Source organism: Helianthus annuus, chromosome 3 (assembly GCF_002127325.2).
Source record: "Helianthus annuus cultivar XRQ/B chromosome 3, HanXRQr2.0-SUNRISE, whole genome shotgun sequence".
Taxonomy (NCBI): Eukaryota; Viridiplantae; Streptophyta; class Magnoliopsida; order Asterales; family Asteraceae; genus Helianthus; species Helianthus annuus.
In genome coordinates this window covers 9379117-9395689 of record NC_035435.2, presented here as the reverse complement: position 1 = coordinate 9395689, position 16573 = coordinate 9379117, and the positions used below count along the sequence as shown (strand labels likewise).

General features: G+C 35.8%; 1 protein-coding gene across 3 annotated transcripts; it reads left to right on the top strand.

Annotated features, from left to right (window-relative positions):
* Positions 1 to 1354: 1354 nt before the first annotated feature.
* Positions 1355 to 16573, top strand: LOC110928607 (gamma-tubulin complex component 2). 3 transcript variants are annotated; one of them, XM_022171628.2, is made up of 22 exons: positions 1355 to 1563; positions 1676 to 1830; positions 1919 to 1964; positions 5339 to 5473; positions 5594 to 5725; positions 7644 to 7727; positions 8106 to 8204; positions 8281 to 8372; positions 8496 to 8568; positions 9058 to 9210; positions 9790 to 9909; positions 10033 to 10086; positions 10185 to 10268; positions 11019 to 11097; positions 11151 to 11296; positions 11687 to 11812; positions 11888 to 11966; positions 12050 to 12078; positions 12797 to 12859; positions 13018 to 13092; positions 14827 to 15017; positions 16362 to 16559. In XM_022171628.2, exons 2-22 carry the CDS (start codon positions 1685 to 1687, stop codon positions 16492 to 16494), a joined length of 2139 nt encoding a protein of 712 aa, XP_022027320.1. In that variant the 5' UTR covers positions 1355 to 1563; positions 1676 to 1684; the 3' UTR covers positions 16495 to 16559. The 3 variants fall into 3 exon arrangements, with proteins under 3 accessions (XP_022027320.1, XP_022027321.1, XP_022027322.1); XM_022171629.2 differs by lacking the exon at positions 12050 to 12078 and having other exon boundaries at positions 1356 to 1563; positions 11888 to 11995; positions 16362 to 16573; XM_022171630.2 differs by lacking the exon at positions 12050 to 12078 and having other exon boundaries at positions 1357 to 1563; positions 11019 to 11093; positions 11174 to 11296; positions 11888 to 11995; positions 16362 to 16573.

Here is a 16573-nt window from a genome sequence, read left to right as displayed (position 1 = left end):
AATCTGATCAAAATACTTGATGATTTTCTGATTCTCCTAACAACTTTCTGCAAAATCAAAACAAGCAAATTATCAGTGATTTTCGAAGATCAACAAGAAACTGAACGAAGAACGCGAAGAACACGAAGAACAGTTTTCGAATCTTCAAGTGTTTCCAGCCAAAATCCTTCAAACAATCAATCAAAAACAGTCCTGCAAACCCTAAAACCTGCAAAACAGCAATCAAACAAACCAGAATATCAAAACAGCCAACAAAAATTCGAAAATCAGAATCAAACACCTAAAAAATTTTCGAAAATTTTAAAACCCTAATTTTCAGGTTTCACCAATTTCGAAAATCCTTCTGCCAAGCACAATTCTGAACCGAGCAATCAAGAGCCTAACGCTCTGATACCAATTGTAGGTCCCCTTGAGTCTTATGGATCTTCACAGAATTGTCTTTCCAATCAAGAGTGCGGAATCCTCTTGATCAGAATATAGCAGAAATGTGTAGAATCAGAAAACAGCAAATCACTTTCAATCCGGGTTTTCTATTGATTATCAAACCAAAGTATTACAATCAATCAAAACCCTAATCCTCTCTCACAAATTCGTCCAAGCTGTAAAGGCTCTCACGAATTCTCTCTCACAAGTACTGTTTTGGCTAAATGACTGATTAACTGATCAACCTAAACCCTAAAGCCTAACCTTGTTTATATAACACAAGGTTTACTATTTGGACTAGGGTTTCCTACATGGGCAAAGCCCAATTCGTTTCCCCTTGACCCAAATGGGTTTAGTTAGCCCAAACATTACAACTAACTATTACAAAGCTAAACCCGCTAACTGTTTATCGTTAAACTAATTACAAGATATCCAAAGACCAAATCTAAGCTGTTGTCACAAATATGCACCAACATATGTCAGTCATGTATTGTTAAATTCTGATATCTTTGTTATGTTTTTGATGCTCTTATCGCATTTATACTCACAATAGCTATGCTATGTCTGCTGCTGCTACTTTGTAGCTCACTTTGGCATTCTAGACGTTGGGTTTTCTTAACTGTTTTTGAGCTTTGTGTCACCCTCCTATGTTCACCAACCCGACCCGACCCGAACCGAAACCCATTCCGACCCGAACCCGTTTTGACCCTAACCCGTTTCGACCCGAACCAAAGCAACCCTTTTTTAATTGACCCGTTTTGACCCGAACCCGTTTTGACCCATGACCCAATCCGACCTGAACCCGTTTTGACCCTAACCCGTTTCGACCCGAACCAAAGCAACCCTTTTTTTAATTGACCCGTTTTGACCCGAACCCGTTTCGATCCGAACCCGTTTTGACCCATGACCCAATCCGACCCGACCTAACCCGTTTGCCAGGTCTAATTTGATTTGAGTTTTTGCGTGAAATTAGAAATATATTAAAATTTTGAAACATACCAATCAATGTAGATCCCAATTCCCTCCTTTTCGTCTAACGAAATAGAAATAGATGGAAGATATGGTAAAACACTACACAATTATTGTCTCTCAATAGCATTCACTGAATCTCGCTCTGTTCCGATCTACTTACGACAGCAGGTATGTATGTATGCATGTATGTGTGTATGTGTAATGTGTGTGATGTGTGAATTTAAAACCCTAACTGAAGGACACAGTCAGTCTTAAGTGATGTTTGGGAAACTTTTGTTAGGGTTATTGCATGATGGATGCAGCAGCAGTATCCTCTCGATGTCCTTGTACTCCTCAATGGAACCTCGATAGACCTTTCCTCACCGGCAATTTCCACCAGGAAGAAAAATCCACATCTGTGCTAGCTGAGGCTAAGGGAAATTCACTGGATGTTTGGTATAATACTTTATGCATAATGTTGCATTTTCTTTTTAGGAAATGGCTTATTCTCCTCCTCTTAACTTCTTACCTTTTGCTTGCACAGTTTGGAATCTGAGAAGCCTATTGGTTGCTACAATGCTTCACTGCAGGTATCTATCACTCTTGTTAAGGTTGTAATTGGTTAGGATAGTCCCCATTACCTTGCCATACACCTGCAAAATAATATTTCTTCTTCTTCCTTGTAATTCAAGAGATCATCTCATATGCTGTTGTCAATATGTGTATGTATGGATTAGGATCAAATACAAAGGATCCTAATTGTAAGAAGTGTAAGAAGGATTTATAGGTTTTGGGTGGGGGTGGGTGTTTAGTTTTTTTTTTAGGCTTTTTTTTTTTTTTTGGGGGGGGGGGGGTTAGGTTTTTTTAGGTTTTTGGGGGGTGGGGGTTAGGTTTTTTTTAGGTTTTTTTTTTTTTTTTGGGGGGGGGGGTTGGGGGTGTGTGGGGGGGGGGGTTAGGTTTTTGGGTGGTGGTGGGTGTTTAGGTGGTGATGTAGTGGGTTTAGTTTTAGGTTATTGGACACTTGTCACTCTATAAATCCTTCTTACACTTCTTACAATTAGAAGCCTTTGTAGAATAACTTGACCCGTGTATGTATACACAACAAAGCAAATAGCATTTTAGCACAAAAGTCAAGAAAATTAGCAACTAGAAAATGATTCAACTCTTGTTGTAACCAATCATCAAATATCTCATGCATCTAATCACCTTCACAAGTTGTACAATAGATGATGTGATGAGAAATTAGTAGTGCTTGGTGATTATTGTGATGACAATGATTGGAGGTTATTATTATTTAAAATTATTGCTGTCTATCGCTACAACCCTAATAGCTAGCCTAAACGCTAGGTAGCGTGCTATAGCGATCGCTACGCTCGCTATAGAAAACTATGCACATTATAACCTTAAACCTGAACCTAGACAAGTGTACTTCTTTTAAGCACTCGAGTTAGGCTCGCTATTAGGGTTGTAGCGATACATCATCATCATCATCATACTCAGTAAATCCCACCAATAGCAAGGCTAAGGTAGGGTTTGAGAAGGGTAAGATGTAGACAACCTTACTTCTATCCTGTAGGAGTAGAGAGGCTGCTTCCAGTGAGACCCCCGGCTCGATGGTAGTTTTGCACCAAACCTTGGACATAAGGCACATAACACTCGGCAATTAAGACAAAGGCCAATTAGTGCATGTACTCCCTTGTCTTTCGGCTATCAACACCACCACATGATGCATGATTAACCATCCCCCTCTTTTAACATCATTTTCACGAAATTAGTTAAATAACGTTAAAATTAGTGCACTTTCACTTTTGCCCCCCGAGCGCCCACACATATATACATTATATGCGCATACCGCAAGCGGGGCGTTAGGGTTGTAGCGATAGATAGTGATAATTTGTTTATTTTATTTTTGTTTCTTTTTTAATATAAACATCAGTTAAATATAGCTATAAAATAGCTGGATTTTAGGTTTTTGTTAAATATATATGTAAAATAGCATATATACCAGGGTATTCATATAATATACAGATAAATTTTTAATTTTTTTTTCTAGTGTATCACTATTTATAAAATAGCCACCCGCTATTTATCGTTATTCGCTATGTAGCATATATATAGGTACCTTATCGCTATTCTATTCGCCATTAACAACTATGATAATGTGTTATCTAATAAGCAATAACTATGTTCAGACGGAAAGATTCTATAATTGCAGTGTATGGGATATATGCTGGATGCGTACCCTGGACTATGGGAGATGAACCAAGTTTGGTATAAACCATTTTCTTGGAGTAATACACCGAATTTGGTACATACATAAAGATGACCTAGCACAAAGGAGCTTTTTACTGATCCATGAAGCTTCTATAGATGAATTGATGAAATATGTTTCTTTTTTTTATAGAACAACTAACTCAAACACCCTCTAAACCTACTCCTAAATCTAGACCAATGGTCCACCTTAGGACTAGAACCTCGATACCGATAGGCTACAAGCCCTTTAGTTTTATTAGATTCCTTAAAGACATGGAACTGAGTCAGACATCGAAAAACTGGGAATTGGTTTTTATGATGTTGGTGCTAACCAGTGTTGTAAGAATCGCTAGGCGCTAGTTGGGCGGTGGGGCACCGACTAGCGATTAACCGGGATTAATAGGGACTAATCGGAATTAATCGGATTGAGATTTTTATATATAATTTTTAGTTATACTATATACACACACATATTTATATGTAGTTTTTTAAAATATACATGTTTTAACCCCTCATTGACCCATTTTTTAAGTATTTGGAAGGAATTTATAAGGTTTAGTCGAAATTTGGCCGGCGTCAGGCCAAAATTTGGCCAGAATAGGACCGCAATTGACCGCCTAGCGATTAATCAGCCATTAATCGGTGAACCTCCGATTAATGATTAATCAGCGACTAATCGGAGACTAGTTGGGATTTTTACAACCATGGTGCTAACTATTAGACGACACTGAGAGAGTTTGGACGTCGGTTGGCTTGAAGTCGAAATAGCTAGCTTTTGTTTTTCGATAAAGTAGTTATCATTATGTAGTTATTTAAGATGCTCACATAGTTAGTTATGGATAATTAAGCTTCATACCAGTGGCAAAAAAAAAAAAAAAGATAATTGAAGGCAATACTACAATTACTTATTTGCCCCTACTTTTTATCTTATATCTGTTATCTTCAGCAAGTTTTACCATTGTTCATGATTCAATTAGAAAAAGTTAGTTGTTGCAACTATAGATGTCACATTTAAAAAGACACTACTAAGTACTAACAAATAGTAGTTAATTAAAAAATTTAAACATTATTATATAACATATAGGAAATAAAGTATTGTATTTTCAGTTTAAAAACCGACAATATATACAAATGTCCTTTTTTCGTCATCTTATCCATTAATTTCGTAAATAATTAAAAGAGTAAACTTCCGTTTTGCTCCCTGTGGTTTGGTCACTTTAACGGTTTTGCTCCAAACCTTTAAAAATAGCCATTTTACTCCGTGATGTTTCGGTTTTTTTGCTAGTTTGCTCCCCGTCTCTAACTCCATCCAAATTGTTTGTTTTTCCATTTTCCTCCCCGCAGGGAGCAAACTGGCAACAAAACCAAAACATCAGGGAGTAAAATGGCTATATTTAAAGGTTTGGGGCAAAACCGTTAAAGTGACCAAACCACAGGGAGCAAAATGGAAGTTTACTCTAATTAAAATTCACGAAGCACATAAATAACTAGTTATTTGATTTTGATAACTTTCAGACGGCATAAGCACGTCCAAACACTAATACCTACAACACGTCTTGTTACAACATATTATTTAATATCATATAGTTTCCTTTGAAACACACACCCAAACATCCTGGGTCAGGTATGTGAATCACTGGGCCATACGGTGAACTACAATAGCTGGGTGATGTGCAGTTCTTAATGTAATGGACTAATGGTTTTGATACAGGAAATGATTGTAATTGACGATCTTCTGTCTGCTTTAACTGGTATTGATGGGCGATATATTTCTATCAAAAAATCTGGAGGGGGTGAAGACGCTTTTAGCTTCCATGTTGACGGATCTATGGATTTAGCACTCCAGGCAAGAATGTTCACATATGTAGTCATTTCCTATGCTACTACCAAACACACACATTATTATGTATATTACGAATGTATGCATGTTCATGGCTGAAAAATAAAATAAGGGAAACAAATGCAGGAATCAGCAAAGCGGATATTCCCTTTGTGCAAGAGCTATTTGCTCATCAATCAGTTTGTTGAGTCAAGATCCCAGTTTAAGTCTGGATTGGTTAATCATGCCTTTGCTGCTGCACTTAGGGCCCTCCTCCTAGTAAGTTTAATATTCAATGCTAATCTTGCCAGTAAAGTTTCTCTTTTTTTTTTTTTTTTTTTTTATTTCGCTTTGTTCACTTCATTGACACCATAATGTAGTTGATTTTAAAAACTGTTTGAATCTCTCTTACATTATTATTATTATTATTATTATTATTATTATTATTATTATTACTACTACTATTATTATTATTGTTGTTGTTGTTGTTGTTGTTTAGGGCTGTAAACGAACCGAACGAACACAAACAAAGTCATGTTCGTGTTCGTTCGTTAAGGAAATTAACATGTTCGCAAACTGTTCACGAACGCATACCGAACATAAGTTTATGTTCATGTTCGTTCGTTAAGGAAATTCAGTTGTTCAATAACAGTTCGTGAACACTGGTCTCAAACACAAACGAACGCAAGCGAACACAAACGAACTCAAGCAAATAAAAAAGAACGCAAACGAACATTTAACTTGAAAATAAAAAAATAAAAATATTATTATCCTTAAACATTGGATATAAGTAGTTAAATACAACCATCAAATCATAAATCAAAACACAAGAAGTCTAATACACCACCAAACGATGAATCAACTTTAACTAACTTAGACGTAATTATCCCCAAAAATGTCTTAGCATGTCCAAATTTTAGCTAACTTAGAAAAAATAGGGTTTCAAGTTTTCAATATGTTTAGATAAAAGGTTTATTATTTATTATTTTTTAATATAATCAAACGAACACGGACGAATGTAACCGAACATATTACCGAACGTTTACGAATGCAGTCGAACGAACGAGAGAGACCTATGTTCGTGTTCGTTCGCTAAGCTAACCGAACGAATTTTTTTGTTCGTGTTCGTTCGTTAAGCTAAGCGAACGAACATAAACGAACTTCCCGCCGAACGGTTCACGAACTATTCGCTGAACGTTCGGTTCGTTTACAGCCCTATTGTTGTTGTTGTTGTTATGATGATGATGATAATCAATTTGAACGACGAAATTGTACAAAATGTGTTAGTTTGTCCACTATTAAACAATCAATGAAACTTCTATCTGGAACTTTTCATTGTAAATCACCTCTTTGTTATTTACTTGCTTTTTATTTGAAGTTATTTTAACTCTTTATCACTGTTTTGGAATTATGCCTTTTTGTTCCATATCCTTTCAATGTTATTAGTGGATATGTATTTAATGTTAAGTTCGAATATATGTGTGTGTGGAGAACCCGCCAACGGGCTTGAACTTTCACCTATTTAATGAAGGTCAGACTCAACTCAAGAAATACAACTGAAGATTTCTTTCAAAATAAATCTGCCATCAATATCTTTTTCTACATGCTTTAGTTCTAGTCCACCCTGATAAATTTGGGATTGAGTAAATTACAAAAATCGTCCTTTATGTATGTCACTTATTGCAAACTGTGTCCTTTGTCTTCAATAATTACAAAAAAACGTACTCGACGTTTGCAAACCCTAGCAAGTTATATCCTTTAGCCCTAACTCAGTTAAATTTTGTGGTTAAATATGACCAAATGGACCCCACATGAGGGTATTTTTGTGGTTAAATCTGAACAAATGGACCTCACATGAGAGTAAAATGACCAAAATACGATCATGTGGGGTTCATTTGGTCAGATTTAACCACAAAAAATTAACTGAGTTAGGGTTAAAGGACATAACTTGCAAGGGTTTGCAAACATCGAGTACGTTTTCTGTAATTATTGAAGACAAAGGACACAATTTGCAATAAGTGACATACATAAAGGACGATTTTTGTAATTTACTCTTTGGGATAAGATGGTTGCTTTAGTAGTTGTGTATGTTTTTCCATGTTTTTTAAATTTCAATTGAAATTTTCTACGCTTCCCCGTGATAGTGGTGCATGCTTCCAGCTGCATATTCAGACATTATAGTTCCTATTTTTCTCAGGACTACCAGGCTATGGTGGCGCAGCTTGAACATCAATTTCGATTAGGAAGACTCTCAATACAAGGTTTATGGTTCTATTGTCAGGTACTTTTCCGTTAAATTTACTACACATTTTCTTGTGTATTTTCCACTTGATACTCAGTCAGTCAGATAGAACTGAATGACTCTTGATGAATCCCGTGTACTCCACAATTACTCGTATCTCTAAGCTGTAACTGCATACAAGTTCATCCAAACTAACCACAAATGACCAACAATCTCTTTGTTTCACCATTCATGGGCATGTGATGTAAAGGCTCCAATCTTCTGTTCTATCCGAAGTATTAGTTGTCCATTATTCCTGAAGATATGGCGGACCTGTCATTAAAGTATAATCGAATCGTGCAAGTTATACTCTTTTTCCTTTTCATTTTCATTTTCATTATATATATTTTATAGTTCTATTTTTTTTTATGTTTTTAGCCAATGATGGGATCAATGCAAGCATTGTCAATAGTTATAAAGAAGGCTTCGGCGTATAATTTTGTTGGTTCAGCAGTCCTTAACCTTCTACAAAGTCAGGTAAAATTCTCAACTTTTTAACTTTTTTTTTTCACCTGTTCAAATTATTTCTTTATCTTCTTAAATCTGTATACAGGCCAAGTTAATGGCTGGTAACTACTTGGTGAGGTCATTGCTGGAGAAGATGATAGACTCTGCAAATTCGGCTTATCTTGGCATACTAGAAAGGTTATAACCTCCAATACATTCTTTTTCTTTTCTGTGTAATTTCCTATATAAACGGGTACACAGATAATCAATTTGAACATCTAAATTTCTCATACTCTAAAAAGTAAAATATAACATGCGCAGGTGGGTGTATGAAGGAGTTATTGATGATCTACATGACGAGTTCTTCATTGCTGAGAACAAATCTCTTCAAAAGGTACGATTTTGTCTACTAATACAAAAAAAGGGAGAGGATCATGAGAAAACTACAGCTAAATGAGAAAACTAGAAAACTAACTAAAAAAGCCTAAAAAAAAGCTAAAAAACATACCAATTTTTTTTTACAATTTTTTATAAAAAATCGCTATTTTATATATATAAAAAAAAAATTTCAAAAAAAAAAAAAAATTTGTTGTACTACATGTGCATTATGTGTACTACACATGTGCACTATATCCGTAATAGTGCACATGTGTAATACAACAATTTTTTTTTTATTTTTTTTTTTGAAATTTTTTTCCATGCATAAAAACTAGCGATTTTTTTTATAAAAATTTGTAAAAAAAAATTTGGTATGTTTTTTAGGCTTTTTTAGTTAGTTTTTTGATTTTCTCATTTAAACTAGTTTTCTCATGATCCATCCCCTACAAAAAAAATATATATATATAAACGTATTAGGTTGTGTTTCTGACACTGGTTTTTATAGGAGTCTCTTACCCAAGATTATGATGCTATGTATTGGAGGCAAAGATACAGTCTAAAAGATGATATCCCTTCGTTCCTTGCAAATTCGGCTGAAACCATTTTAACAACAGGGAAATATTTAAATGTCATGAGAGAATGCGGCCACACTGTTCAGGTTATGTTTTATATAAAATTGTTTAAGCGGCTGAAATAAAAAAGAATTCCTAGAGTGTACTCTACGCATAGTTGTCGATAGCGAATAGCGACAAATAGCGACAAGGCACCTATAGGCTACGTAGCGAATAGCGACAAACAGCGGCGGCTATTTTATAAATAGTGATTACACTAGAAAAAGATTTTTGAAAATTTTTATATGTATATTACATCAAAATACCCTTGTATATATGCTATTTTACATGTATATTTAACAAAAACTAATAGTTAGTAGCAAAATACCCTTGTATATATTCCTGCGGACACGAATGCAGCTCCGAAAACCCCAGGGCCCGCGTGGGCCAGTTTTTGCACCTTATAACCTTCTGTTTTTCTAACCAGAGTATGCAGTTTTTTTTTGTATTAAAAATGGCCCAGACGAGAGAAAAACTAAAAAAAAAATAACTGTCGCTAACTTCGCTATTCGTCGCTACGACCCATATAACCTTGGTCGCTTTGCTACATAGCGCGCTATAGCGGTCGCTATAGCCGCTATTAACTACTATGACTCTACGAATCTTATACTAGCTTGTCACTATAGGTCCCTGCATTGGAAAATTCAAAATTGACCAGCTTTGGGTCCAATGATCACTATCTTGAATGCATCAAATCTGCCTACGATTTTGCTAGTGGGGAATTACTAAATCTCATGAAGGATAAGGTGTGCGGTTATTTTATCTTACTGCTGTATCTTCTAGTACTTGTTTCGTTGCACTTACTGAAAGTGATTGGCTGTTATTTGTTTACTCACTTTGCTGATCAATTATATTTGTATTGTTGATAGTATGATCTCAATGGAAAGCTACGTTCTATAAAGCATTACCTTCTTCTCGATCAGGTATGTGCTTAGCAACTAAACCCCCCTTTGATAGTTGGTTTGATATTTAGTCTTGTTTCGGCTATGATTAACTAGTTGATGGTCGATTTGACTTGCAGGGTGATTTTTTGGTTCACTTTATGGATATTGCCCGTGATGAACTTGCTAAAACACCAAATGAGATCTCTGTTGAGAAGCTTCAGGTCTGCATCCACTTACCTTGTCTTATAGTTAGGGCAGTAAACGAACCAAATGTTCGGCGAACAGTTTGTAAACCGTTCGGCGGGAAGTTTGTTTGTGTTCGTTCGTTTATTAAACAAACGAACATGAACAAGAAATTTCGTTCGTTTAGTTAAATGAACAAACATGAACAGATGTCGTGTTCGTTCGTTTATGTTCGTGAACGTTCGGTAACGTGTTCGTTTGTGTTCGATAGTTCATTAGTGTTTTTAATTTTTGTATTTATTTAAATACTTCAAAATTCCGACAAATTATATATTTAATAAGTGTTAGTGTATTATATATTCTGTTTATGAACGATTATTTGTGTTCGTCTGTTTCTATTTGTGTTCGTCAATGTTCGTTTTTGTCCGTTGTCTAAAATTAACAAACAAACACAAACGAACGCGAACAAATTCATTTTCTTAACAAACGAACACGAACATAAAATCTAGTTCGATAAGTGTTCGTGAACAGTTCGCGAACACATATATTTCTTAACAAACGAACACGAACAAGGTCTTGTTCGTGTTCGTTTGCAGCCCTACTTATAGTAATACTATAACGGTTGTTATTTATTATCCACTTTTAATGGTGAATCTTAGATCTTATCATCATGTTCATACTACATGTTTCATGTAAACTTGTATATGGTGGTGTTTTTGTATATGAATAACATTCAGAAATATAATACACTCGGACTGATTAAGCTGATACTTGGGTTTGATTTTCAGTCTCTCTTAGACATTGCACTGCGTTCAACAGCTGCCGCAGCTGATCCTTTGCATGAAGACGTCACATGTTCTGTTGTTGGTAACATTATTAGACAGTCCCTAACAATTGCCGTAAATATTATTGTTAATTAGGCATTATGTCATTTTGGTTTCAGGACTCATGTTCTTTACTAAAGAGATTGAGCACCCTCAAAGATCTACAAACAGGTGAGACAGTGGCAGAGACCGAAGAGCCCTTGAGTGTTACCGGTGTTGAAACCTTTTCTGTTAATTATAAGGTAAATATCATCTTTTCTTTCTTTCTCTCTCTGCGTTTATCATATTTACAGGTTAACGGGCAATTTTCTTCTGGAGTTAATTACTGTTTTCGTCCCTGTGGTTTGTCAAAAAATCACTATTTCAGTCCATTAGTTTAAAAATTGCGATTTCAGTCCCTGTGGTTTCACTTGCGTAACCATTTCAGTCCACCTCGTAACCATTTCAGTCCCTGTACTTAACAGAATAAATGGATTGAAATGGTTACGAAAGTGAAACCACAGGGACTGAAATGGTTACAAAAGTGAAACCACAGGGATTGAAATCGCAATTTTTAAACTAATGGACTGAAATAGTGATTTTTGACAAACCACAGGGACGAAAACAGTAATTAACTCTTTCTTCTGTTTCAGGTTAAATGGCCATTATCACTTGTGATATCAAGAAAAGCTTTGACAAAATACCAGTTGATCTTTCGGTTTTTGTTTCACTGCAAACACGTGCATCGGCAACTTTGTGCAGCATGGGAAGTACATCAAGTATGTAATTACCATCAATTATTATTCAAAGAATTTAATGATTTATATCGTAAACTATACTTTTTACTGTTGTAGGGAGCACGCGCACGTGATAGGCATGGAACCGCAATCTCTACATCTTCAATATTGTGCCGTAACATGCTTAAGTTTATAAATAGTCTTCTACATTATCTAACATTTGAGGTAAAAAAAAACTTTTATCTTCAATATTGTGCCGTAATATGCTTAAGTTTATAAATAGTCTTCTACATTATCTAACATTTGAGGTAAAAAAAACTTTTTGTCTATGATCTTTCACATTTTGAAACTTTGGGTATACGGTGTGGTGATCGGCAAGGAGTGGCAAACTAGTTTACCACTCGGTAAACACCACCGCCAACACTAGTTTGCCACTCAAAGTTTACCAAATCGGTGGTGGCTTGACGATTCGGTGAGGGGAGGAAGGAGAGAGAGAGGGGGTGTGTGGGTGGGGTCCATGCCATCTCTCAACCAATCACACCTTTTCCTTTTTTTTTTTTTAAAGTTTACCACTTCACCAAATGTCTAAACCATTGCCAACACTTTTCACCAAAGTTTAAACACTTTTGACCGATTGACATGGCGCGCTCTGATTGGTCGTTTTTTGGTTTGCCACTCCAAATTGTTTAACCACTCTCTACACCCTTAAATAAGGGGTCAATTTGGGTTAGTCTTATATTTGATGGGTAGCTAAAAATGGAAAATGGGCTAAATGTTGCCTTAAGTGTATTTTTAATGCTGAAAATATCCTATTTCATTTTATTTTAAGAATTATAATATTTCTTAAGAAGTTAATGCTTTTGGGCAAAAACTGTTTTGAATCAACCCGAACTGGCCTGTACAAAAAACTACCCTTTTCAACCCATTTTGTTCTTGTTATTATTTTTTTTTTATTTAAGAATTTCTCGGACATTATCGTGGTTATTATCTTTATGATTGAGTAGCAGTTTTGTATCTTCCTTTTAGGTTCTTGAACCAAATTGGCATGTTATGCATAATAAACTCGAGAATGCAAAGAGCATAGATGAGGTACGCGTTGATTCCTCTTTTTTACTTTTGACATCTTCTATGAAATGTATATATTTACTTTTATATTTTTCTCAATTCTTTCCTCTTCAGTTAAATTTATTATTACTTAAAATCTTAAATCATCTTCTTAGTCTAACCATATTTTTGTATGAAAATAGGTAATCCAATATCATGACTTTTTCATGGAGAAGTGTCTCAAGGAATGCTCACTTCTTTCACCGATCCTCCTCAAGGTTGGCATTATTTCTTATTTGTATTGAGCTCTATTTTCCGAAAGAGTAAATTGCTAAAATCGTCCCTGACGTTTATTCACATTTGCTAGATCCATCCAAAAAAGATTTTTTTCTCATAGGAACCACTGAGGTTTCAAAAATGTTGCTAAATCCATCCAAAATAACTAACACTCTAACAAAACTAACTTGATAGAGGGGTAATTTAGTCATTGTCTTAATATATTTAATTTACCCTTTTTTTTAACAGTTATATCTTGCCCCCTCACTTCTTGATTGTCACTTGTATTTGGTTAACTTTTTTTCCCCGTTTTGTCCTCAAGCTGATTATTTAATTGAAAATGCAAAAGCTTTTTTGAACTAATGGGATCCGAATATTTGAACAATTATTGTCATCAGGAGAGTCGAGCAACTTAAGTTTTTTCAAAACCAAAAAGAAGAATTTGAAATAATTTAATTTCTACACATCAGATTAGATTAACAAATATTACAACTTGACTTATCATGTTTCTCATTCCAAATCAATAACACTAATAAAGGAAATAGTGAAATACAACATGCTATCTGCACCAGATGGGAGCCTTCGAAAGAAACTTGCAGAGTTGCAGGTATCGAAGGCAGTTTGGTTCGAAACCGCGGATGTCTAAACACATAAAACACGAAAAGAAGTGCGACCACTTGAAACGGTATCACATACAACACGATCGCAGTGACCAAACAAAATGTCACAAACAATGCGGACGCTCTTGGGTCACGCCAACTCAACAACGAGTGGAACCTCTCGCCTTGATTCGCCAAGTCACCCGCCACGTTCTGGATCCTACCACTAATACTTCTTAACCGATCATATCGCATTCGGACCACACGTGGCTCTTTAGAAGTTGGAAACGTGTCGAACTCCCGTCTAACTCGTCGAAGTTCACTGCATCCGCGTGTGATAATCAGATGTCCATGTGAGGAGGGTACCTCGGTTTCCGTCGGTACCGCCATATCCCGATCACAAATAAGTATAGGAAAGCTGTAGGTAGGATTAGTTTCGGCGATAGTATCACGAGAAGTACGTGGATTAGAAGCGTCGTGAGCGGGTTGGTCCAGTGGCATATCGAGTCGAACCATTTGATCAACCCTACGAAACCACTAGCCACATTTACTATTCGAAAAAAGTTCGCTTTGCTTCTTCGTACATTCCATAAGTGCGAAGAAACGTCTAGCATGTACTCAACCACCTCTCTCCTCAGCGGTGGCTCGGCACGGCCCAACCTAGTCGAGACTATCTGGATCGCGTGGTGCCGTAATTGTCAAACAAACAGGTCTTGAACGTTTTCATCTTCATTTCCAAGCAAGTATTCTGCTTCTTGATTGTCACTTGTATTTGGTTGTTATTTTACTTTATTTATGAAGTTTTAAGCTCAAGATATAATTGTTAAAAAAAGGTAAATTAAATATATTAAGACAATGACTAAATTACCCCTCAATCAAGCTAGTTTTGTTAGAGTGTTAGTCATTATGGATGGATTTAGCAACTTTTTTGAAACCTCAGTGGTTCCTATGAGAAAAAAACCTTTTTTGGATGGATCTAGCAAATGTGAATAAACGTCAGGGACGATTTTAGCAATTTACTCTTTCCGAAATATAAACATATGAATCTCAAAAAAAAAAAAAAAAAAAACAAATGGAACTAGAGGGATCACTCGAAAAGGATGATTTTAATACAAGTTACTTGGGATGAATGTGCAGAAGCTAGAGAAACTGAAACTTGTATGCCTACAATATGCCGCGGCGACTCAGTGGCTGATGAACTCCATTGAAGTTCCAGAAGACACCGACAATCCCTCGTATGAAAGTTGCAAGGTTTTATTGAAGCTTAGGAAGCCTTCTAAGAAGCCTAATTCACCCACCCAGGAATCATCAGTCATTCAATGTGTCCTGTAAGCATCCTCCTCACTATTTTAACCTTTTATTTATGAGTAAATTACAAAAATCGTCCTTTATGTATGTCACTTATTGCAAACTGTGTCCTTTGTCTTCAATAATTACAGAAAACGTACTCGATGTTTGCAAACACTTGCAAGTTATGTTCTTTAGCACTAACTCAGTTAATTTTTGTGGTTAAATCTGACAAAATGGACCCCACATGAGGGTATTTTTGTGGTTAAATTTGATCAAATGGACCCCACATGAGAGTAAAATGACCAAAATACCCTCATGTGGGGTCCATTTGGTCAGATTTAACCCAAAAAAATTAACTGAGTTAGGGCTAAAGGACATAACTTGCAAGGGTTTGCAAACATCGAGTACGTTTTCTGTAATTATTTAAGACAAAGGACACAGTTTGCAATAAGTGACATACATAAAGGACGATTTTTGTAATTTACTCTTTATTTATTTATCAGAGTTAATTACATAAATAGTCATGTCGTTTGAACATCTTTGCGGTCTACTTTAAAAAAGTTGCATGCATGTTTGAGACATGTTATCATTTTGGGTCTATCGCTAACTTCTGCTTGAACAAAATTATAAAAACCCAAGAGCCGCTGGTCGTACTGTTCTCTTCATCAGTGACCAGTTCTCACCAAGAATTGCTGCCGACGAGTAACCGCCAATTGACTTTTGTGTCCGCTGACAATAGGGACTATTTATGTTGTTAACTCTATTTAATAGTTAGAGTGAATTGCAAGTTTTCTCCTTTATCTTTTTGTGTTTAAAATTGACGAGTTTTATAACGTGATGGATTTTAAAACATAAAGTACAAAACTCGTCAATTTTAAACACAAAGGACACCGCCAGAAAACGGGTGTAAAGATAAAGGACAATTCTTGCAATTCACTCTAATATTTATTCTTAGAGTAAACTTCTGTTTTGCTCCCTGTGGTTTGTTCGTTTTAATGGTTTTACCCCAATCCTTTAAAAATAGTCATTTTACTCCCTGATATTTTACTCCCTGATCTATGAAGCTTATCTCTATTTCACTCCTCGCCTCTAACGCCATCCAATTCAACTGTTAAATCCTGGTTCAGATCTGGGATGGGAAAAGACTAAAAAGCCCCTCATGTGAGGGGCATGTGACCAGGGTTTAACAGTTGAATTGAATGACGTTAGGGGCGGGGAGTGAAATAGAGATAAGCTTCATAGATCAAGGAGTAAAATGGCTATTTTTAAAGGATTGGGGCAAAACCGTTAAAATGACCAAACCACAGGGAGCAAAATGGAAGTTTACTCTTATTCTTATCTTTCTGTGTGTGTGAGATGTAATTGAGTAGAGTAATTTGCAGGAAATTTGAAAGGGAATTTACTAGTGAGCTTCAGAGTTTAAGGCCAATATTGAGCAGCAGGGCTCAGGCAGAACCATATCTGACTCATCTTGCACAGTTGATTCTTGGTGTTGGTATGGATCAACAGATGTAATGTAGTAGATTTTTGTATATTGCTCTGATTATCTAAAAGTAATTTTTCAATCTCCTTTAAATTCAGTTTTCGTGTTTTG